General features: G+C 42.0%; 1 protein-coding gene across 3 annotated transcripts in view; it reads left to right on the top strand.

Moving 5' to 3' along the window:
• plxna3 (plexin A3) overlaps positions 1-23,625 on the top strand; it is a 143,380-nt gene that overhangs the window by 16,673 nt on the left and 103,082 nt on the right. For 2 of the 3 annotated variants that reach the window (XM_080897717.1, XM_080897718.1), the window contains exons 2-5: positions 15,086-15,514; positions 15,618-15,808; positions 17,947-18,491; positions 18,665-18,829. In XM_080897717.1, the coding sequence (XP_080753843.1) occupies positions 15,198-15,514; positions 15,618-15,808; positions 17,947-18,491; positions 18,665-18,829 (1,218 nt within the window). In that variant the 5' untranslated portion in view covers positions 15,086-15,197. Of the gene's footprint in view, positions 1-9,923; positions 9,948-15,085; positions 15,515-15,617; positions 15,809-17,946; positions 18,492-18,664; positions 18,830-23,625 lie in introns of those variants that run through there. The other variant, XM_080897719.1, reaches the window with a different exon arrangement.

Below are 23,625 nucleotides of genomic sequence, written 5' to 3'. Positions count from 1 at the left end.
TGGGTGAAGTTGCAGGTATGTGTGTTCATGCAATGGTAACTTTATTACTATTGAACAGACACATTTCATACTGTTTATTTTTGCATTTAGCTTTTTACTCTGTTTAACCCCCGTTCTCCGTTTCTGGTGCACGGCTGCGGATGATCGTCTGTTTGATTCTGGAGCAGGATGCTTTTGGCCTTTTCCCGTTGTAGCTGGGCTTCGGGGACTTTTTTCCCCTCCTGTGAAGATCCTAGCATCAACGTCCGCTTCTCTCATCTTTGTGACACTGCTTTCTGTTTCATCTGTTTCGTGTCTCGGGTCGGTGGGGAATCCATCCACTGCCTCTCTGACTTTTTGTCTGCTTGAAGTTACCTTAAAATGATCAGTTGTTCTTTTCCTACTTCCGTGGACTGAGTGCTGTCTAATGTTGATTCAGTGAAGCCGGCTCTTCCGCATCACTTTTATCTTCAGGATTTGTCTGGTAAGTGAGGTTTTACCTTTCCTCCTTGACATAATCCCTAAATATCACAGAGGACTTACGTGTGTTACTGTTTTAATATGAGTGTAATTGGTCCACTTTAAACTCTGTGTGTAAAACCACAGAATTAATCTGGTTACCATCCATCACGCCGCTGTCATCCCCTCCCGTTTCCCTCAGCTCGTCTTTATTTCTAATGGATGAAGTCCAGCGCCGTCTGAGTTAATGTATCCAATCAGTGTTTAGTTTGTGAGCTCTTTATGACCTTAGTGGAGGATAAATATAGCTTTCAGTGCGGTTAAATGCAGCGTGACTTGGCTGTCAGTCATGGGAGTACACTTTGTTTGGATTTTCTGTCAGTGCGGCCTTAATATATAGCGAGGTTAAAGGTCACCAGGACTGTGTGATGAATGAACGAGTTCCCCGTTGGCCCGTTTACATTCGCAGTCCTGGTTTTGTTTGAAATGGCAGCGAGAAGTCGCAAAAGATTTTCTGCTTCAGGCTGATAGAAAATAAAGTATTTCCACCTTTTGTTTGGCATCGCTGCTGTTCAAGCATGAAAGCTATTAACATAATCACTGCAAATTAATCGATTATAAAAATAAATTAATTGTAGCCTCACAGCAAGCCATAAAAGTGCAACAATACCAATCATGACTTTATTATTTAACATATTAGTTTGAGTACCATTTACTGTAGAACAAGCTATACACTGCAGTGGGAGTTTAACGATGTGTTGCAGCTACTGATAAAGAAAATGTGAAACTATGCAATCATTTCTTAGAAGGGATCTAAGTTACACTGAAGCTACTGCACATTTAAAGGCGATATCCGTAAGAATTCCTACTCAGGACTCAGCTGTGATGGGATTAGTGCTGGGAAAATGTGACATTATAATAAATTTACTGTGTAAGCTGCTGCGAGCTATTTTTTTCTACCTGTCTTTTTTTAATGGCCAGCCTTTGCTTGTTGCCCCCTGGCTGTTATTTCATGGTGCATACTGGCTTTTATATAAGAATGGATGCTTATTTTCTGCTTAGACAACAGATTTCATGCCAGACCCATAAAACAAAAGGAATAAGAGGTGACAACGGGAGAGAGAGACAACGGGAGAAAGGCAGAGGGCAGGAAGAAGCAGTAGCCTTAAGTTCAATTAAAAACACCTTTTATGTTTTCAGGCTGAAACAAACTGAAAAACTATTTTTTTTTATGGTTCATTACTTACAAAATGATGATTTTCTGATCCATTTATCAGGGTTGTAGGTTGAAGTCATAGCTTTGGGGATTCAAGTGCTTCAGGCCAAGTGCTACCAATAAATACACTGAAATCAGCAACACATTAAATTATAATTTGATGCTCTGAGTTTGTATATTTTTAGGCAGCTTAACAATCAAATCTCTGGAAAAAATAAAAAATGTTACGGCTGCAGTCGCACAAGCATAGAGGCCGGCTGGAGACTACATTGAACTGCCAGATACTCAAGAGAAAATGTGTTTTCCCCCAGCGGTTGGCGCGCTGTAGCTTGGAGCTTGCTGTCTAAAATGAATTGTAGATTGCCATGATCTCCTGTAATATGCAAGGGAGACGCAAACTTCTCTGCAAACACTTGAAAAACATGCCTGACAAACTGGAAACTAAGAACTTACAAAGTTGTGCCTCACCACTGACACTAGCACGTTTTAAAGCCCAGGGCTTTTATGATGCATTTATGATTGGATTGTATTTTTGTTACCTCTCTTGTGAAGCACTTTGTGATGTCTGTCTGTGAAATGTGCTACACAAATAAACTTTTACATTCTTACTTTACTTTTGTTGAGGAATGGACATTTTCCTTAGCAACCGGTGGTTGCTAGAGGGTCACTGATCAATCTCTAAGCCTGCATGAGGCTAAACTAGCGACTTTAATCAAAGTTTATTTCTTTAAATCTCCATCACGAACCGATTTAGCTGCTCCCTCAAACGTTAAACACATAGTAAAGATCAGGTTATAAAAATGTAACATTTGAAGACAATGACTAGGAGATGGGTATCTAAGCAGCTAGCTTACACTTGACAGGTTGGTGACTTTAGCTTTATAGTTTATAGTCTTTGCCAGTGTTGTTAGCATCTGGCGCTTTGGAGCTAACCTACAGATAACTAGCTAACCTAGTTATCTATAGGTTAGCTTTGTTCTATAATTTATCTGTGTGTGATTATCCAACTAGCGCTAGTTAGCGCAGGAAATATACCAGTTATATAGGCTCTATAAAGTATTATGTGCAAGAGTTAAATGTTGCATGTTACCTGCACAGGTACAGTAAACCACCGAGCTTGAACGTGCCACAGGTGTAATCCTCCAACAGCAGTTTGGAAGAAAATAAAAGTACAGCTTCATGTGGTTGAACCAGAATAATCTGGCTTATAACCACCGTGCCAGAGCAGCACTCATAAGAGCCGTCCACAAACCCAGTGTGTTTATTGTGCCTGTATGGTGATGACGTTTTAAAATACGTTTTGGGTATTGAGGAATGAATTTTTAAACACACATGCTGTATTATTCAGGACAATATTAGACCTTTTCTATTACAGTTTTCTGTTTTGTATGTTTTATTAGTTTAAGGCTAGCTGATTGGCCTGTTTTTTTTTCTGGCTTATTTGACATTTAAATTAGTCCCAAAAACGTCCTATGCTAATTTTAATAGCAGTGTGCTTTCTGCAGCACACATTGAGTTATATCTTGATTTTATTCCAAAAGATTGAATATATTCCAAAATGCAGGTGTGTATGTAATTAGTGTGTGTGTGTGTGTGTGTGTGTGTGTGTGTGTGTAGTAATGTTTTTGAAGAGTAATTATCTGGAGTAGCTCTGCTTTAGCCACCAACTCCATTAGCTGTGTGTGCGTGCGTGTGTGTGTGTGTATTATAGTCTATAGTGTCATTACCACAAAGTCTGAGGCCGCACACACACATCAGTGTCTAACACTGTTATTTCATTAGAGTTCCATGTGCTGTGTGATGTTGGTGGTTGGTTTCTTTTTTTATGTTATTTATTTAATGGATCAGCTGATGGAAACCAGAGAGGCCGAACATCTAAACACGTCTGACCCTGAGCGGTTACAGCAAACTTAAACAAACATCTCTCAGAGGCTAAAAGGATCTGATCTGCAGAGATAAACATCAATGAACGGTCCCACAGACCAACCACATGCCAGCTGAAGAGGTTTTCCTTGATTTGTATTTTTCCAGTGCTTAAAGTGGATCTTCTCTCATTTCTTGCTTCATATTTCTATTCCATTAGAGCAGCGTTACATGATTCACAGATTAAAATAACCCTCACGTATCTGTGACCTCTAGTTCATCCTGTCTCGAACAAGCAGTTTTAACTGCCGTCTATTTAAGGTGTCCCTCCTTAAAATTGCTCCTTGTCCTGATTGGGAGATTTTACAGCGACCTGTTGGTGGGGCTGCACCCAGGACTGCTGAGAACAATTACTGATCAGATACATTTAAATGTAAAGGATTTTTTTTACTTTTCTTTGCTCCACATAATGGAAACTTGCTTTTTGGACATCTACATAAACAAAATGTTTCCCAGAATGTGCAAAAATGCCCAAAACATTCTGCTTCTTTCTTTTAAATGTCAGCATTTCAGGCTTTTATTTGTTTACATGACAGAAAAGTGATGATTTCGGGAGGTCCTGGACTCATTGAACAAAAAAACACCTTGTGCTGTCTGTGTTTTGTTTCAAGACAGAGACGTTCCTTGTAGTGTCATTTTCTGATATTGAGTATTTTCTGCTATTAAAAAAACTCATTTATCATGAAAATGCTGGCAGCTGATTGGCTAACGCCGGCTAAATGATTGCAGCGGTAAACCGAATAGAGAGATTTTACCTTCTGTCAAACAATTATGATATACATCAACATAATTTACCATTATTGATTAAACAATTTTAATTTTGTTTTATTAGTCTTAAGTTTTAACTGTCATGTTAAGAATACACTGGAACCATTTTATGATCCAGTATCGTTGTGAAGGACACTTTGGAGTTCAAACCACCAAAATTCAGGTTGGCGAATGACCTGTTTGACCTTCTGACCTACAGCAGGCTCGTTTACGGGTAATAAACAACAGTTTTAATTTACTGACTGGTCGACGTTCCTCACGAGCTGTACGCAGTGACCACCCGAAGTAGATCGAGGATATGAGCTGCTGGAATGAGCTTCCTCTGGAGGGTCAGGCCTCAGGCTTCAGCACCCAGAGCTGCAGAGCGTTGCATGATGTGTGCACTGATTTATGTTTTTAGTTTTTAATTTCCTTTTAAATCTTGGATTTTTCTGTGTAGGTTTTTTTCCCCTTATCATTGTAAACTCCACTGCTGCTCATAGTCAAGTTTTCATACACTGTGTGAGCCCTGGACATGCTGGTATCTAGCCAGGAGGAGACCCAAATAAACCAACAATATCAACTGAAGAAAATTAAGAGATTCATGGATTTGTTAATTAGTTGTATTTTAGACTTTAAGACAAAGATATTCATGGACCTGTGATGCTTCAGGTGAAACTCTTTAGCATTAAATATAAGATCAGATAGAAATAAGCCAAAACTAGTGCTACAAAAGAGATTCAAAAGCCCCTTCTGCCGTCTCCTCTTTCCCGGTAAATTCCCCCGCTTCTCTCTCGTATGTTTAACGAACAGTGTCTATTGTGGCGGGAGCTCCAGTGTGTAATTAGCAGCTCGGTCTGGTGAAGCAGAGCCTTCCTCTCACTCCCCACAGAGGCTCTTTCTTATTTACCTCCAGCCAGCAGCAGGAAGAAGCTCTGATTTCCAGACGGACAGTGAAGCGATCACGCCGTGGGACTCTCAGGACGGCGTGTTAGCGTGTTAGCTGTTATTAGCACAGTCAGACGGTTTACAGTGGTTTGTAATTATAGGGGCCGGCTGAGAGGAAGATGCAGTGAAATTAAAGCGGACGTATTAGCGTACTCGGTGGTTTGCGGCTCACTGTGTTTATGTAATTACAGGAAGTGACACAACAATCAGACTAAATTAGATCAGCTGTTGTTATACCAACATAAAAGATTAACTGTCTGTTTACAGGGAAAATCATACTTAGCAGCAGCTTATAGGTTGTAAAACACATTTGAATCGACTTCAATAAAAACACTCATTGCATAAATCTGTGTACGAGAAGCAAACTGAAAGCAGCCGCTTTTACCAGCTTCAACAGTTGAATGTCGTGGTGCGTTGGGGTGGGGTGCAGTTATTTTTTGGCATCACCTTTAAATCGTCTCCGATGTTGCCGTTGCTTCCACCTGCCTACTGTGATCTCAGCCTCGATGATACGGTATCCTCCCAGCATCACTGCGGCTTCTGTTTATCTCCTGCAGATTTATAAGGAATATTTGGTTTTCATGAAGCAATGTTTAGACTGTAAACCACCCTCAAATGGACAGGAGTCCTCTTGGGCTCATTTTCAGCTCTCTGTTATTACTCCGGGGATCATCTTTGCATGACTCATAGTGTTAAAAACATAAAAAGCTTGTCTATGTTAGTGTGGCCCTCTCTGCATCCCCTCAGTTCATCCTCTGACCCGACCAGTTTTATCCATACACTGTACATAAGAGATTCCAGGTCTGAAAAGAGGAGACAATGTAAAAGTGCCTTAAGCATGCATTCCTTCTAACGGCCAGCAGGGGGCGATTCATCTGGCTGCAATAAGGTCAGATTGTATAGAGGTCTATGGGAAAACGGCCCTGCTGTTTACTTGATCTGTGACCTCAGTCAACGCTCTCCTGATGTGTTTATGGGTTCAGTCATTGATTTTAAGTCTTAATTAATACAGTATGAAAAAAGTTTTGGAGATTTTGGTTCTTATTAGGGTCCAGACAGGTAAGAAAGTAGGGCAGACTGGAGTAAAAGCCTTTTTCATAGTCAGCTCTTATGTAACACCCCGTTTAGATTTTTAGAGTTTTCAATGTTTTCTCACAGCCTGTGTTTAGGAAAGTTTTAGTCCTCATTAGACAATAGACGCCGACGTTCAGCTTAATCTCAATAAGTTGTGTGATATGATCTGTTTTTGTCTTCTTGTTATTAATATAGCAGCTCCATATCTGACAGCTTCAGTCGAGTTGTAATAAAGCAGCTCTTGAATTCGCTGATTCAGAAACATTGGGCTCCCTGTTAGACAGATGTGACCTTCACACAAGCAGCCATCAGCACGACACAGACTTTCACGTGACCTCCCATTCACTTTCCCGTCTGTTTAACTGGAGATTTATTTTAACTCGCACTTATCAACAGATTTCATCTCCCACTTTATTTCTTTACATGATAGATATTAAAACAACAAGTCCAATATGTTATCTGTTTAGGAACATTTCACCCGCTCTGTCTGGATCTCTGACTTCTGCTTCTCTGCATGTCGGGTTTCCAACAGTCCAAACATGTGAATGTTTTGGTTAATTAGTTATTGTAAAACTGGCTGGAGGTGTGGATGTAAGTGTGAAAGGCTGGCTGTGTTACTCTGTGATGGGCCGAGTCCAGGGTGCGCCCTGACTCTGGCCTAATGTTAGATGGGATTGGCTCCAAAGCCCATGCTACCCTAATCGGATAACGGGGGGGAAAAAGAGAAAATGGATGCGATGATCTCTGCCGCCGACTCCTGTGTAAACTAGATTAAGCAGCATGTGGGGTCCCACCATGACATTGTTCTTCTGGACACCAGTTTATTCTACTGTTATCATAAGTTTGTCATTATATTAGGATACATTTATAAATATTTTATTATGCCCATTAATGCCCAAAGAGACAGGGAAAAACCCTAAACTACACGAAAGCATCACAAGGAATAATTATTGTAATGTTTAACTTGTGTTTTATTTAAAAAAGGATAAAAAAAAACTGATAATCTGTAACAATATTAAAATATCAGAAAATTTAAAAATCATATTTTTTCAAATTGTGAAAATGTGCAATAAAAATATGATAGAAATACTAAATAATCAATAGCATGTATCTGGGATCTTTTAAAATTAAAGGTGCAAAATGATTTATATGGGAAGGTCTAAAATAAAATCAATGAGGTTAAAAGATGTTACCATAAAATGTAAATGTTAGGGCAACATGATAAGGACTTCATCCATCCACTGGATGCTTCTGTTATTTATTTGTCATGTAAATAATCAAATCAATAAATATCTCGTCCATTTTTTATTCCAAATATGTCTTTTTATTTAATTTCTTTACTGTAGCTCCGTTTGTTCTATATTTAAATCCAACAGATTTAATGAACACAAACTTCTCGCATGATTTTATCTTCTTAGAAACCGGCCCGGATGTGAAACCTCAGGCCCAATCAGCCCGGTGATCTTTATCCGCACCAACACTTAATAGTTTGAAACGACATCTTTATAGTTTATATGACATCCAGTGCAAACTCCACCCAAATGCTTCATCACGGCCCAACCAGAAGCTATAAAACCAACACACCCCTTCTGTCGCCCACATCCATCACCTCCATCTGCGTCCCCCCTGTGTGACCCCCTCATCTCTGTGACTGAGGCTCTGTGTGTGAATTGTGGGCTCCGATAAACACACAACAAAGCAGCATTGTGCTGCAGTTTCCTGGTGTGAAAGGCTTCAGGGGCCGTTTGGGTGGCAAGAGATGCAGGGTGGTCAGAGATGGTCAGAGATAAGAGCTGAGAGCTGGATGGTTTAGAGGCGACTCGGGCCAACAGATGGGAGATTGAGACACTTTCAGGCCTGATAGGGCGACTGCGCTGAGATACAGCTGGCACTGGCACTCGGCAGCGTTTTATCCCCGTTCGGTGGAGGCGGGGCCGAGTGCAATGTTTACATGTTTAAATTCAGCACTCGAACACGGCAGTTTGGATGCTGTAGATGGTCGCATAATTTCATAATAGGAGTATGGAAATGCATTTCAGGAATGATGCCTGAAAGGCTGAGATCAATGCGCGGTATCGGTGAACCAGATTGAGAGATGTAGAAACACAACGTCCGGGGGGGGGGGGGACTTTTTAAAATCTTATTTTGGGGCAAAGTCAAAAAAAGAATTCAGAAGAAGCTCACCCTGAAGTCTAAATGATTTTCAGAGAGGGCCTGAAAGGTTGTGAACCTCTACTGTGCATGTGCACGACAGGCTAAAATGTTCCCCTTGCTTTGCTGTCTTGTTGAGTCTTTATCCATATTTAACATGTGAGAATTCTCCCATAGATTCAGGATTTTTGAGTGCCACATCTTCTCCTTGTATGATTTCCCCAGTAATGCTCTAAGAGGGTCGCCAAGTGGCAAGACTCGCCTCCACAAGGACTAGATAGTCCCTGTGCTTTTATTTTGAAAGGTTACTTGCTGCTAACCTAACATTAAGTTCATAAAATGGAAAAATAATTTGATCATCCATTTGCCATCTTTTGTTTTGAAAACTCGGGTCATTGCCTTGGGGCAGAGCTCAGAGATGCTGCATGCTCATTGGCTACATGTCATTAGTCACTTGGCGAATAAGATATTTGCTGTTTGATGAATTTAAACTAATTGATTTACATTTGTGCTTTAACCACATTAAAAGCTGTTTTAGCGGCCATTTAAAGTCATTAACTGAGTAGAGAGACACTGAAGTAGTTGCAGCATCTGTATTGAAATCCATCCATGAAGCATGAGTGTTAATGTGGCAAAATACACAGCTGTTACGCTCTGATGTGTGTGGTGGTGTTTGGGGTTTCTTACTTCTCTGTGCCACAGTGTTGCAAAACTACACAAAGGCAATTTCAGGAGACTGTGCTAGATCTGTCTGAAGCATAGTGCTTTGGATTGATTACTTTATTTGATCATCAATAACTCGTGGTTTCTGTCTCTTTCCTGCTCTCTCAGCAATCTAACCTTTTGTGGGTAATTGCATACAAATGTTTCCTAATGGAGCTGCTTCTGAATATCAAATCCACTTATCAAATATGAATCCTCTGAAGCCCCCCCCCTTTGATAATTAAGTTTAGCTTTCATAATTTGCGAGTAACCAAAGGTCACGTAGTCGGTTCAGATCTGACAACAGAACATTAATGAAGCCTGATGAATGTTGACGACCTGCAGCTCCAACCTGACGACGAGCCGAGCGGCAGCAGAACATCTGAAACGTTTGATATTGATCGTTGCTGAAACAAACTGACTGTTACAGCTGGTGTTTCGCCGCCAACGCACCGGACCTAAACCAGGCCGCTCGATCGCAGAAATCGTCATCAGAAATTTGGTAAATGCTAAAATCTCAGCGATTCGACACAAATATTCATTGATTTATTGAAGAATAATTTAACTTTATTTAAGACTCCTGCATTTAGGGAGACCTGCAGGGAAGCTGCAGGGAGAGCAACCGACGCCTTAGCCAACAAACAACCAACACCTGGGTTTTGTGACACCATGGGCCAGTTTTACGTCTCCTGGACCCCGCTGGCCTAAGGCGCTCTTTCTGTGATCTTGTCTCAAGCTAAGCCAAACAGTGAGTGTATTTGTGCTTTTAGGGAGGGTGAAAGTGCATCACCGTAAAGGAAAAGAAACGCATCGATTTATTCCATTTTATTCAGTTTTATTTATGTTGAGCCAATTCAGGCGAAGGCACAGCAGACTCTCCGCCTTCTCCATTTTGCTTCGGAAAGTTCGTTCACCTCTCCGGTTTCAGGTTGGACGCCACCCAGAAATGCTTTTTGGTTGTGAAGCAAAGTTAAATTTGTTTGGCATTTTTAAAGAAGAAACACAAAAAGCAGTGAATGCAGCTCTTTTTTACAGGCCAACCACAGCTGAAGGGGAACAAGTTTGTTCACACCACTTCCCTTTTGTTATTAAAAGACCTATAACTTTATTCTCAGCTTGACTGATAACGTGACATATTCGTTTGTGTTCAGTTCCATTTTATTTTTATAGCATCATTTCAGGCTGAAGGTTCTGCCTCCTGTTCTACTTTTAGAAACTGTAGAAATCACAGCTCAGCATCCTGAGAGCTTTGTCAGCATCACATGGCACTATGAGATCTTTAACATGTGACCGGTCCTGATCATTAAGACTTTGTATGTATTTAGATGAATTCTGAACTCTTGCCTGGCTAATATGGGAAATATATAATCTCCTATGTGCCTGTTACTGTTGTCACGGTGGTGTTTTGGATCAGCTGAAGGCTTTTCTGTGAGATTTCAGGCCAACCAGATAAAAGGACTTCATATTTAGCCAGCTCTACCCTGAATGTGATTTTAAAACCCAAGTCTAAAATGTCAAACAAGCCATTAAGGTGCAGAAATGTCCTCGCTCTGATGGGGTCGTCCCATCACTCATCCTCAGTCACAGCCTCCGGTTCTCCAGGGTGATGGATGATCCAGTGAAATCGTAGTCCAGTTAGAGAAACTCTATCTGTGTCCTCTGTCTGCCCAGCTGTCCGTCACACACTCTGAGACACACGCACACACACACACGCACACACACACTGGTCCATCTGTCGACCTCTCCTCTCTCTGGTCTCCCCCTCAGCTCAGCGGGCTAATTAACTAATGTGCTGATCTTTCACTCCCTCTTTGTGTTTCTGTGTGTGTGTCACGGGGTTAATTGTTGGACTCGGCTTCCTGTACGTCTCCGCTGCCCGGCTGAAAACTTTATTATCCCTCCCTTCAGTTTCTGTCTCATTAGAAGCCGTCGTTCACGGCGCTGTGCAGTCGCTGTGTGGAGGATCTGTTTTAGCTCAGTCAGGAGGACCTCTCTTAAATGACACTAAAAAAAAAGACTCTTTCTTCTTCTTCTCATTTATTAATGAAGCTGCAGAGAGACGCCTGGACCTCCTCAGTCCAACATGTCTCCCCCGTTTGCTGAAACTAATTCACACGTTGACAGTAAAATTAACAGGACAGGGCGGCTCGTGATTTGTTTGCTGCTCAGAAAGAGCTCCAGGTTTACTTCACATTGTTTCTGTTCACGGGACTCGTTTCATTTCTCCCAAATTTTGCAGTGAAATTTAAGCCTCAGTGGATCCACCATCATGCTGCATGTCAGAAATCTACATTTACCACCTGCTGTTAATCTGATCATTACGCTCTCAATTGACCGTTGAGCCCTCATGCATATCCTGGAGTCTTGTAAACTCCTCGAATCGACAATTAGTCACAAATACTCACATCGTTAGCAGGGATGACAACGAGAAGCTCTTTACACCTGAGAGGCTCAAAGCTACATTTTCCCCATTTTTGTCTGAAAACAGCGATTTATTATTTATTTGAAATACGTTAATTACAGCGAGGACGCACTGTGTAAAATATTTGTTTTGTAGAGATTTGGTCCCACAGGGCAGTCTTATTTCACACGTTTTTTTATTTAAATATTCCATTGTACAGTGTATATAGTGTGTTTGTTTGTTTTTTAATTCGTTTTTGTTTCTGTGTTTTTCAAAATTTCACTCATGTGAAGGCAGAGCACCTCTCTGACCTGAAATAAGACAGATTTCCACCCAGTTGTAAAATAATTCGTTTCCGCTTCTTCTGTGGGATTTCTGGGATTAGAATATGTATTATTAGTGAAGACGCGTGTGATCAGTTGACCACGATGAGTAAACATTGTCAGCACCAGAAATATTAGTTGGTTAAACTAGTTCATATTTTATTGATGTACAAAATTGGGCAAAGTGCAGCACACATTAGTCACTTTTAAAATACAATGAAAGAGTCAAATGGTTTAAATACACACACAGACTGTTTAACCATATTTATTAATCTGTGCTCGATTTGAACTGTTTTCTCACTTCTGGGGACTTCCTGCACTCGGCCAATCAGAAGAAAGAGAGCGTTCAGAGAGGCAGGCCTTCAGAGAAAAAAATCATAGACTGTATTTAAAGAATGACTGTAGCCATCTGATGTCACTGCCTGGTTCAAGAAGTTCTGTTGTGACATTTTGAAGCTGTCTGTTTATTGGCTAATGACGTGTCAGGTTTTGACCAATAAGCATATCCTGCTCTGTTCTTCTTTCTGACCCTGATAATGTCAACAATCGAAAATATTGCATATTCAGATTTCAAACTAGTGACTGAATCAGTGACATATCAAGAATATGTTTACTGAGGTTGCAGAGCAACGCTGCGTCCCTGTAAACGTCTATAGAACCTCAAGTCTTTCTGCAACCAGAGGCGCGCCCCCTGCTGGCTATTAGGAAGAATGCAGCTTTAACGCTCTTCCACAACAGCTAATGTTTTAATGTACACGGTGGGCCATTTATATGGATACACCGTAATAAAATGGGAATGTTTGATGATATTAAAGTCCTGTTTGTGGCACATTAGTATATGTGAGGGGGCAAACTCCTCAAGATGGGTGGTGACCATGGTGGCCATTTAGAAGTCGGCCATCTTGGATACAACTTTTGTTTTTTCAATAGGAAGAGGGCCATGTGACACATCAAACGTATTGATAATGTCACAAGAAAAACAATGGTGTGTTTGGTTTCAACGTAACTTTATTCTTTCATGAGTTATTTACAAGTTTCTGACCACTTATAAAATGTGTTCAATGTGCTGCCCATTGTGTTGGATTGTCAATGCCACCCTCTTCTCCCACTCTTCACACACTGATAGCAACACCGCAGGAAAAATGCCAGCACAGGCGTCCAGTATCCGTAGTTTCAGGTGCTGCACATCTCGTATCTTCACACCATAGACAATTGCCTTCAGACTTTCAATTGTCTTCGGACTTTAATATCACCAAACATTCCCATTTTGTTACGGTGTATCCATATAAATGGCCCACCCTGTATAGTTAAATGGATTTCTTTAGACAAAGGATGGAAAAGAGTGTTGCATAAAAGCCCAGAATAAGATAAATACAGTTGTTTTTTTTCTTTGAACTGTGAGTCATGCAAAGCTGCTCCGCTGCAGTCACCGGAGTGAAAGTACAGAGCTGAAAATGAGCCGAAGAGCTCCTATTTAAATCACTTCAAAGACATTTTTGAACAGAACAGATGTGTTCTCTGTAGGCCTGCTCACTAATCCTGACTCGAGTTAAAAGCGACTTTTAAAAAAGAGATATTACCAAATCTGACCCGTTGAGACTGCAGTGAGCGTTTCCACTGTTAAACCTTATTCAGATGAATAAAAAGACACTCCAGATGTAACTGAGAAAGCAGAAGAAGAAACCCCTGAAAGCCAGATAAAATAAATCCAGCTCTTTGTTTCCACACGCCGTTTCTCGTATTCTCGTATTGATTAATGCGTCTGAGCTGAAAACCAGGAGGCTGATATAAAGCAGTGCTGCAGTTGAGGGTTCAATTCCCACTGGGACACCCACGCTGAGCGCAAATGCTGCAGGCTTTTCAACACAATACTTGCAGCCCAAACTTGTCCTGCGTTTGGTGTTAATATCGTCGAGGCATTTACGCGTGTGTGTGTGTGTGTGTGTGTGTGTGTGTGTGTGTGTGTGTGTGTGTGTGTGTGTGTGTGTGTGTGTGTGTGTTGATTAGAACTGTCAGTCAGTCGGAGTTGAACTGGCTGCAAGGATAAGAGTGAAGTTTCCATCCAGCTTAGTGTTACTGGAGCTGCTGAGGCTTATGAGAGAGATTCAGTGAGAAGACAGACAGAAACAGATCAATAATTCTATCTGCTTCGATTACACTCCCACACTCTGCTAATCTCTGCACTCGCTATCTGTGTGTGTGTGTTTCTGGTAAATAATACTGCCTGTTGGTTTCTAAAGCTCCCTGTCAGGCTAAGGCCGGGATAATTTTGAAGATAATTCTGTTTATTGTTGGTGAAACACCTTGCTTGGCGTTTGAGGTGGCCTTGTGAAGAATAGATGTTCCTGCGGTCATTGCGTGACTCTCATATTTTAGCATTTATCCTCCTGCAGGTGATCCACCTGAGGCTGATCAGACCAGGGATGAGATGCAGATCAGGGATGTGACGTCCTTTCAAGGAATTTAGAAGATTACATGGTCAAAATTAAAAAATTAAATACTATATAAACTTTTATTTTAATCAAGACACTGCTCAGCTAACTCCATTGCCCAGATGGTTAAGTTAATAAAAATTAAAATGACCTTACAAACGTGTTTATTTCTGCTGCAGAGTTGGCTTTTTTTGATACGGGACTCTACGTTTTTGAGCCAGCCTTAAGTGATCACCACAGGAACTGCAGCCGTTCAATTCAGTGGCAAATCAGTCGCCTCAAAGTACTTTATATTTAATTTAAAGACTCTCCAATATTGGAGAGAAAGCCCCCAAAATCATATGAGGTCTATAAACTATCACTTTGTGACAGTGGGAAAGAAACATGTACCCAGCTGAGGGGGAAGAGAAAAAGGACCTCCTGCATGTTTACCTCAAAGGATTGAGTCGCTTCTGCGTTAGTTTCATTATGCTGAGTGCTCGTCTCTGCCATGTATCCAAGTTCCTGCTATCTATCTTTTACACAGACCATATACACATTGTTTTTCATGCATTCAGTCACATTGGTGCCTTTAAAAGCAGCTGAATTGTCTGTGAGGAGGACCTGTTTGTAATGGAGCCATTAATGCTCAGAGGTCCATCAGTGAATTGCTACAACGTTAAAGAAAGTTTAAAAACATGAATATTCTGAAGCTGGTTCTGAATGCGTTTTCCTCTTTCTCTCCCTGCAGCCATGCCCCACTGAAGCCGACTCTTCACCAGACCTGCCGCCAGCTCTTCTCTCCTTTTCCTCCTCCCCCCTCTCCTCCTCTGCCCCTTCATCCTTTCCTCTTCGTGTCCACCATGGTCTTCTCCTGTTCCTCTCCTCTGCTCCTCCTCCCTCTCCTCTCCCTTGTCCTCTTTTCCTCCCCTATCCTCTCTGCCCCTGCTGCTCCTCCGCCTCCCTCCGTGCCATCGGGCAGAGTGGTGTACCGGGCCTTTGACACCTCCCTCACCCACCTGACCGTCCACCAGAGTACAGGTGAGGTGTATGTCGGAGCAGTGAACCGAGTGCTGAAGCTGTCAGCTAATCTGACGGAGCTGCGGAGTCACATGACCGGACCTGTGGAGGACAATGCTAGCTGTTACCCTCCACCCAGCGTCAGGTCCTGCGCTCATCGGTTTGTCCCCTCTTGTCTCACTTATTTATTTCTATATATCATTACATCTGTATGTCTACACCTGTCTCACCTGTCTGCGTTACCTGTCTGCCTCTGTCCTCAGACTGGAGATGTCAGATAACGTGAATAAGCTCTTACTAGTGGATTATATTGGAAACAGACTGGTGGCATGCGGCTCCATCTGGCAGGGCGTCTGTCAGTTCCTCAGGCTGGAGGATCTCTTCAAACTGGGGGAACCGCATCACCGCAAGGAGCACTACCTGTCTGGAGCCCGAGAGGCTGATGGGATGGCAGGTAAGCAAGGCTGAAGATGGGGTGGAGTTAGAGAGTCCTCGACAGGTAATACAATTTAAGACATTTGGAAGGAATTAGCTTCTGGACAGTGGAAAAGAAGGATGTAGCCACCATGATGTCACCCATTGATTAGTGAAGTCATGCTATGAAGACGTAAGCTGAGCGTTTTTGTCACCGAGGGGTGAAGCTGACTTTAAAACTCCATTTGCTCATTTGATAACCACTTCTGGTTAATCAGCTGTTGTCTAGTGAGCAAACCTTGGATGATAATCTTTTCTGAATTAGCCTGTAATTTATAAATAGAAGTCCACGTTTTAATTGATGCAACCTAATCTAGTGATTGGTTCAATAAGGTCATCTGGAAAGGGTTCACTAGGGTTACAGATGGCCACAGACTCCCACTACAAATAACACAGGTTTAAGGCAGGTCTGCTTTTTCTTCAGTTTTCTCTCACCCCAACTTGTTGCGACATGGCCCCGCCCCTCCATGAGCCTGGTTCTACCCGAGGTTTCTTCCTGTAAAAAGGGAGTTTTTCCTTCCCACTGTCGCCAAAGAGCTTGCTCATAGGGGCTCATATGATTGTTGGGTTTTTCTCTGTATGTGTTATTGTAGGGTCTACCTTACAATATAAAGCGCCTTGAGGCGACTGTTGTGATTTGGCGCTGTGTAAATAAAATTGAATTGAAATCGAACAGTTTTTAGACCCTAAAGCTGCGTCTTTTAGCCAGTCTGTGATTACAACTAGCTAACACTCACAGCTCCATAAATGATGCTTCACTGATCCATCAATTTGCACAAGAAAAAAAAACAACATGGAAACTTCTACCCAAGTCTCTTATAATAGTTTTTAGATAAATCACAAAAGCTAGCCGCTAACCAAGGCTAGCATGAATTCAGCTAACTGCAGAATCGTTTCTAATTTGGTCCTACATTTAATACTACTAGCTGATCTGGTCAACATTTAGCTTCACGTTAACAATATTTCTCCACTAGTGGTTAGAGCAACTAATTGCTGTTTCGAAAGGTTTTCTCAAGGAATCACGTTTTTGTTTTGGTTTTTTTACAGTTAAGTTAGCTAGTAGCTGATGGCTTTGACAGCAGTTACTCTCACTGTGAAACTGTGTCTCTGCTTTTTCCCTGAAGGTTTGTTTTATTGGATTACAGTGATATCAGCAGCTAATGCAACAGAGGGAATCTAATGCATGCTCTTTGTAAACAATATTTTATAGAATAGCAGTTTTATTTTCATGTTGTCTTGTTGTAAATACTCAATTATAAACATTCGGCAGATTTTGTACTGATGCATTGTCCCAATGTAATCATTTTAATGCCTAAAATAAAAACAATACGCTCCAATGTTCCCTCTGGACTTCTGTGCAGGCTGGAGAAGCATTTCGACTTGCAGACGTCAATCAAGTGTCAAAATATTTTGCAGGTTTTTATAATGTGCAGTTTTTGGCATGAACAAAAACCTGAATGAAGACTGTCAGGACATAACAACAGATGACTGACAGCTAGACTTTGCCCACATATTTCTTTGTAAAGCAGATTTTTGGTTCATTCACAAATGCTGGAATATTTTCTCTGCTCGGGTATCAGTGGGGAAAAAAGGTGTGAGTGAAATTAGTTAGACCTTTGATTAAAGTACTGGAACAGCCACTGTGGGACACTGCTTGAAAAGAAAGAGCTAATCGGACCCGCCGGAGCTTTTCTGGTGGAAATGGGTCTCACACTGCCTGCTAACACTTGTCCTTTCTTTAGCATCTGATCCAGAGGTTGTTTGTGCGTTGCATTGTTGATAGCTTTGTTGCCGGAGAACGAAGGAGTTCCAGTAAATGTTCTTCAGAATAAAAGTCAATATATTTTTCTGTTACATTACTATTATGAAAAAGCTAAAAGTATCTGATTAGTTTTAAAGGAAGATGTGTTTATTTTGGCTATCTGCTGATAGAACTGACCTCTGTACAGCATCACAGTAGATTGTAAAGCTGTGAAAATGAGGCCTATGTAAAAAAAAAAATATCTGCAAACAGTTCATGCAAAGTGTTTGTAAAACTACAAAATTTAGGACTTTGTCCTGAACATTCTGGAAGGCACAGTGTTAATCGCATCCTGCCTATTTGTCCTTCTTCTGCAGGTGTGATTGTTGAAGACCACTGGTTGGATGACCCAAAGAGAAAGATGCTGGAGAAGACCAAGAGCCACTTGTTCATCGGAGCCGCCATCGATGGAAAGTCGGAATATTTCCCCACGCTGTCCAGCAGGAAGCTGGTGGTTGATGAGGAGAGCGTCGATATGTTCTCTCTGGTTTACCAGGATGAGTTCGTCTCCTCGCAGATCAAGATCCCATCCGACACCCTGTCACTCTACCCTGCCTTCGACATCTACTACGTCTACGGCTTCTCCAGTCGCACGTACGTGTACTTCCTGACGCTGCAGCTGGACACACAGCTGACTCAGATGGATGCCGGAGGAGAGAACTTCTTCACATCTAAGATTGTGAGGATGTGCTCTGATGACACCGAGTTCTACTCATATGTAGAGTTTCCTCTGGGCTGCACAAAAGATGGCATAGAGTACCGATTGGTCCAGGCCGCCTACAAGCAAAAACCAGGGCGGCGGCTGGCACAAGCGCTCGGCCTTTCTGAAAACGACGACATCCTGTTTGTCGTCTTCTCACAGGTAGGTAACTGTTGATGCCCTCTCTTCTGACTGGATGTTTTCGATCTGAGCTTGAACTTTCTGAGTTTTTTTTTTTTGTTGAAGGGTGCCTTGCTCAGAGGCCAGTCCAGGACTTAAACCTGCAAATATCTAATTTATTTCTAAATGAATTAATTTCTTTTGTGGATTTTCAGGGTCAGAAGAACCGCTCCAACCCACCAAGAGAGACGGTCCTCTGTCTGTTCACCCTCCATGACATCAACCTGGCCATGAGAGAAAGGATCCGCTCCTGTTACCGTGGAGAGGGACGGCTCTCGTTACCGTGGTTACTGAACAAAGAGCTGCCCTGCATCCACACTGTAAGTTGCACCTTCAGCCCTGAAACTTGACTTGGACTGGGCCTCTAAGGTCTGACGATATTTGGATAAGAACATGTGCTACCTGTTGAAAGGAGAAAAGAAATGTCAGGAACAGATGCTTTCGGGTTAGCGTTTGAAAACACTTTTAACTCATTCACTGCCATTGACGTCTATAGCCGTCAATTGCAGTGAATGAGTCAATGGGTTTAACTCATTCACTGCCAATGGCTGGCAGTGAATGAGTTAATATATGTCTGCATTAATTAATGACACCACTGGCTACATCGTAAAATATTGGCGATCTTATCCAAGCTCTAAGTAAACACATAAGCTGATGGGCCCCAGATTGACCCGCTGCAGGCAGGAGACTAGTCCTAAAGGTTGTGGTTTGGACTTTCTTTCTACAGGCTTGAGAGATGACCTTGATTTTGCTGCTAAAGGTCAGACATGTCTTGGACTTCTTAAACAGCTCTGTAGTATAGGCTAGTCCAATATCAGGATCGGGTGTTTTCCTGCCACATTTTCCCAATTTCTGTTGAAGCCAAAAAAGCCAAGTGTAAGAGGAAAGACTGACATTTTTAATTAGATTGTTAAAAAAGATAGTCCTGACCATTTCCTCCTGCATGTTTAGCAGGAAAATAAAGAAAAGGAGAGAAATCTCTTTGCCGTCTTTTACTTCTTCCTTTGTTTCGGTCTCTTTGTGCAAACTACATCATCTGGCCAGAGGCTGCCCTGAGGCTGCAACACACGCAGTCATGTTTCTGTCACTTCAGAGGACATTACGTTGACTTACGCTGGTTTCCTGGAGACTTACCCCAACCTTAAGTCTTCACACTTACATTTCATTATTAAATTGAATGTTTTTGTCCCCACAAGGCACCAAGGTTCACAAACTGTGACAGATTCGTCCCCACACTAAAGATGAGTTTGAATATACTTCATTTGCTCAAATGGATAAAAGATGAGAAATAGTGTGAACTTGGAAAAAATACAGGAAAAACAAGCCAGAGCGAACAGAAGGAAGAGCTCTCCCTCCCTCTCAGTGTCTGCAGTGGGGTTATTTCAGGTCGGGGGTAGATGATGTTCTTATTCATGGCGGTAATGGCCTGCAGTGGTAACCATGGCAACCAGGCAGGGAAACCCGCCAGGAGACGAGTTCTGAGCCGGGCCTGGGTTTTGGAAAAGGAGGGGTGGAGTGGGGTTGGAGTTGCCCACAGCAACCAACCAAGCAACCAACCAACCAAGCAACCAATCACAGCCAATCAGCCACACGCTGATGAAAGTGATGAAATATAAGTTAATGACCCATGCTACTGTGTGTGTGTGTGTGTGTGTGTGTGTGTGTGTGTGTGTGTGTGTGTGTGTGTGTGTGTGTGTGTGTGTGTGTGTGTGTGTGTGTGTTTGTGTTTTCAGGGTAAAGTGAAAGGAGAAGGAGGTCAGAGCAGGGCCTTTGTCCCTGCTCTGACCTCCTTCTTTTGTCAAAAACAGCAGGAAGTGTGTGTGTGTGTTTCAATGGGATGTGACATTGGGATGGTCTCAGTTTGTGTGTGTGTGTGTGTGTGTGTGTGTTTTTATATTTTTGTGTGAGTGCTTTAATCTCGTTCTTCATTAAGTGTCAGCAGCAGGTTTCCTGTTTGCACATCACGTTACAATCTCTGCTCTGTGTGTGCATCTGTGTGTTTGTAGCTTTGAGTAGATGGTCTTGTTTTGTTTTTATGGTTTTTAGTTTGAAGCCCTCATTCTGAGGAAATCTTATCAAGACCTCACACAGATGCAGAGCTCCAAATGACTCTTTGATGGCTCACTCAGTCAACAGTATGCGTAATGACAATGTGGGGTGCGTCAGATGCAGACAGACCAAGGTGTGTGTCGTACCATCGGCACTTTTTCTTCCCACACTGTCTCATTTGAGCTTTTAAACTTTTGAGGACCCTCACAGAGAGCTGAGGAAACAGAAAGCATCATAAACTTTGTTTAAACACTATAGTTGCATAGCTTTATGCACCCAGGAAGCAAAACCAGTGAGCTCTAAAAGCTCTTCACATAAAAAAAAAAAATCTCATGCCTGATGGCAAAGAGATCAGAAGATTTGATAAGGGGCCATTGGGTAAATTGGACGACTGTGGCTCAGGAGCTGGAGAAGCTCGTCTGCTAATTGGACCATCAGTGGTTCGATTCCTGGCTCTTTCAGCTTGCATATTGAAGAAACCTCGGGCAAGATGCTGAACCCCAAGTTGCCCTGATGCTTCCATCAGAAAGACAAAAACAAAAGAACACATGGATGTGTGTACATGGGTAGTAAAAATGCTTTGAGTGCTCAGATTGAATGGAAATGTACTATCCAAGCACCAGATCACCTGCTGTTTGGGTTTAAACCTCGGACTCTCATAGTGTGAGGAGTAAATGATAACCCCTGAGCTAACAAAGAATTTAAAAGACTTAAGTTGTCTCTCAGTTCATTTTAAAGTACTCGTGGCAGTAGTGGGACAGGCGCGCCTCTTCGAATAAATGAATAGATACTAGTGTGTGAACTTGATGACTCATGTGACTTCCTCATCCTGTGCATGAACTCCAGTTCCACTATTTCAGTCTGCAGCTGCCAGCGTTAGTTCGGTACCAGCTGCAGCTGATCACTGTGGAGTTAAAGTTTCATTGGCAGATAAACATGCAAACTCCCGCCAGAAGAGCCATGCCCGGGTTTTAACCCAGGACTCTGTTGTTGTGAGGCAACATTGCTAATTGCTGAACCACCCCCCTGCCTCTACAGTCGATCACTTGTTATCTTAGAAGGTAAATAAATCTTGAAGTATGCTTATGCATTCCTCGCAAGCAAAGTGAATGTGCAGGAAACAGACCCGAGACCTCAGAGGTAGTACTGCTCAGCTTTCAAGGCCTGCAGGCTTTAAGGTGAGCAACCAGGCATACACTAGGGCAGACCTTCCCAAAGTGTGGGGCCCGACCCTAGGGGGGGCGCAGAGCCATTGCAAGGGGGGGCGTGGCATGAAAAGGGAAAAACAAAAACAACGCTTGGACACTGCTAGCAACGGGGCTCCTCACAAACGCAAAGCAGGAGATGAAGCATCGCTGAATATGTTTCCAAACAAACTTCATTCTAAGCCAAAGACTAGAAAATATGGTGAAGCATCTTCCCTTTGGCTTCACCTGCACAAGTGCCGAGGTAGGTCTCCCTGCAGAATTGGTTTTCCCTTCATCGGGAGCAGCGCTGGGCTCTCCAAATCACGGACAAACAGGATCCCACATTCTTGACTTTTTTAGTTCACAAACACTTCTTGTAATGACTAACTGCTCCTGACATTTTGGAGATGTTAGCTCTTTATACAGTAAAGTTACAGCGGGATACAAATCAGGCTGATCCTGCCACGATTTGTTCCCCCTGTCCAAATCACGGACAAACAGGATCCCACAGCTGTTTATGTTTTTAAACCCATTTTGCACAGAGAGGCGTTTTTGAAAAATGTATTGATAGCAATGTTGAATATTATTACACAGGAAAAAAACAACTACACGTAAAATAATCACACCGTGACGCCTCTGCCTTTCTAAATGGAGGGACAGTAACTGTGTGTGTATTCAATTCAATTCAATTTTATTTATATAGCGCCAAATCACAACAAAAGTCGCCTCAAGGCGTGTGTATATGTAAGCTGTAAAAACTGATGATAGTCAGATTAACAGTATTTTGTCTCTATCTGCTATTCATCTCATGTAAACAATAACGTGGCCACAGCGTGACGTGAAAAAAAGGCACACACCTTTGACGTTGCGTGATGAACTCTGTATTCCTCGTCCACACATAAACGCAAAAAAGGAGTTTTAAAAAAATCTCCGTTTTCGGTGATTCGAAACGCCGTTTACGTGGACGAAACAGCTGCGTTTTCAAAAATACCCGTGTAGGTGCGGACGCAACGTAAAAGAGTTTGTAGATTATTTTCTTACTACTTTCAGATTACTTGTATTTGCTTAATTGTTTACTAAATATTTGAGGTGTGAAATAAACCGCAGTGGAGCAAAATATGGGCGTGTGTGGTTGGAGGATGTTAGTGCGTGTGTGTGTGTGTGCATGCGCGAAGGGCGTGAACATTTTTCTTGCAAAACAGAGGGGGCCAGGCGAAAAAAGTTTGGGAACCACTGCACTAGGGCGTGAACTTGTCCAGGGACCATTTAATATCTCACTTAATAAAACTGAAGAGACTCAAACTGTCTTCTATGTTACACAAAGAGTTGGCTGAAGTATTTGGACAGTTAAATATACCGTTTACATGGCGTGTGGTCCGTCCTGGCTAATTAATAAGTGAGTTGATTTGAAAATAAATTTTGTTTCTTTATTAACCAGCTGAGTATCTCTGCTTTGAGCATTTGAGCCTTTTTAAGACTTTAGACTTCTGATTTGTCCTGTGTCGGCATCACACAGGTTTCAGCTGAAAACATTAAACGTTGAATAGAAGCCAGAAATCTTTTAAGTGAATCAACACTTAGCTGACAGGTCACACGACAGAAGATGTTTGATAGTCAGATGTTGCTGTGTGAAAGTGAATTTGAGCCGAAAGTCATCTTTGAAGAAGGATGATTTGGACCAACTGAGAGCTGAAGGTGTCACGAGGGATTTATGATGGCGAGGGAAACTTTTTATCTAATCCAAACAACCTGAAACCATTCTGACTGCTATTCCCAGGAGTGAACCTTTAAGATGTAAAAGGTATTTATCTCTATTTTTTGATGTGCAAAAATGGAGATAAACTTGCCAGTGGAGTGTTGGCTCGAACATTTGGGTTTCA

The sequence above is a fragment of the Rhamphochromis sp. 'chilingali' genome, assembly GCF_963969265.1.
Source record: "Rhamphochromis sp. 'chilingali' genome assembly, chromosome: 12".
NCBI classification, from domain to species: Eukaryota; Metazoa; Chordata; class Actinopteri; order Cichliformes; family Cichlidae; genus Rhamphochromis; species Rhamphochromis sp. 'chilingali'.
This window is presented reverse-complemented; position numbering and strand designations above follow the sequence as displayed.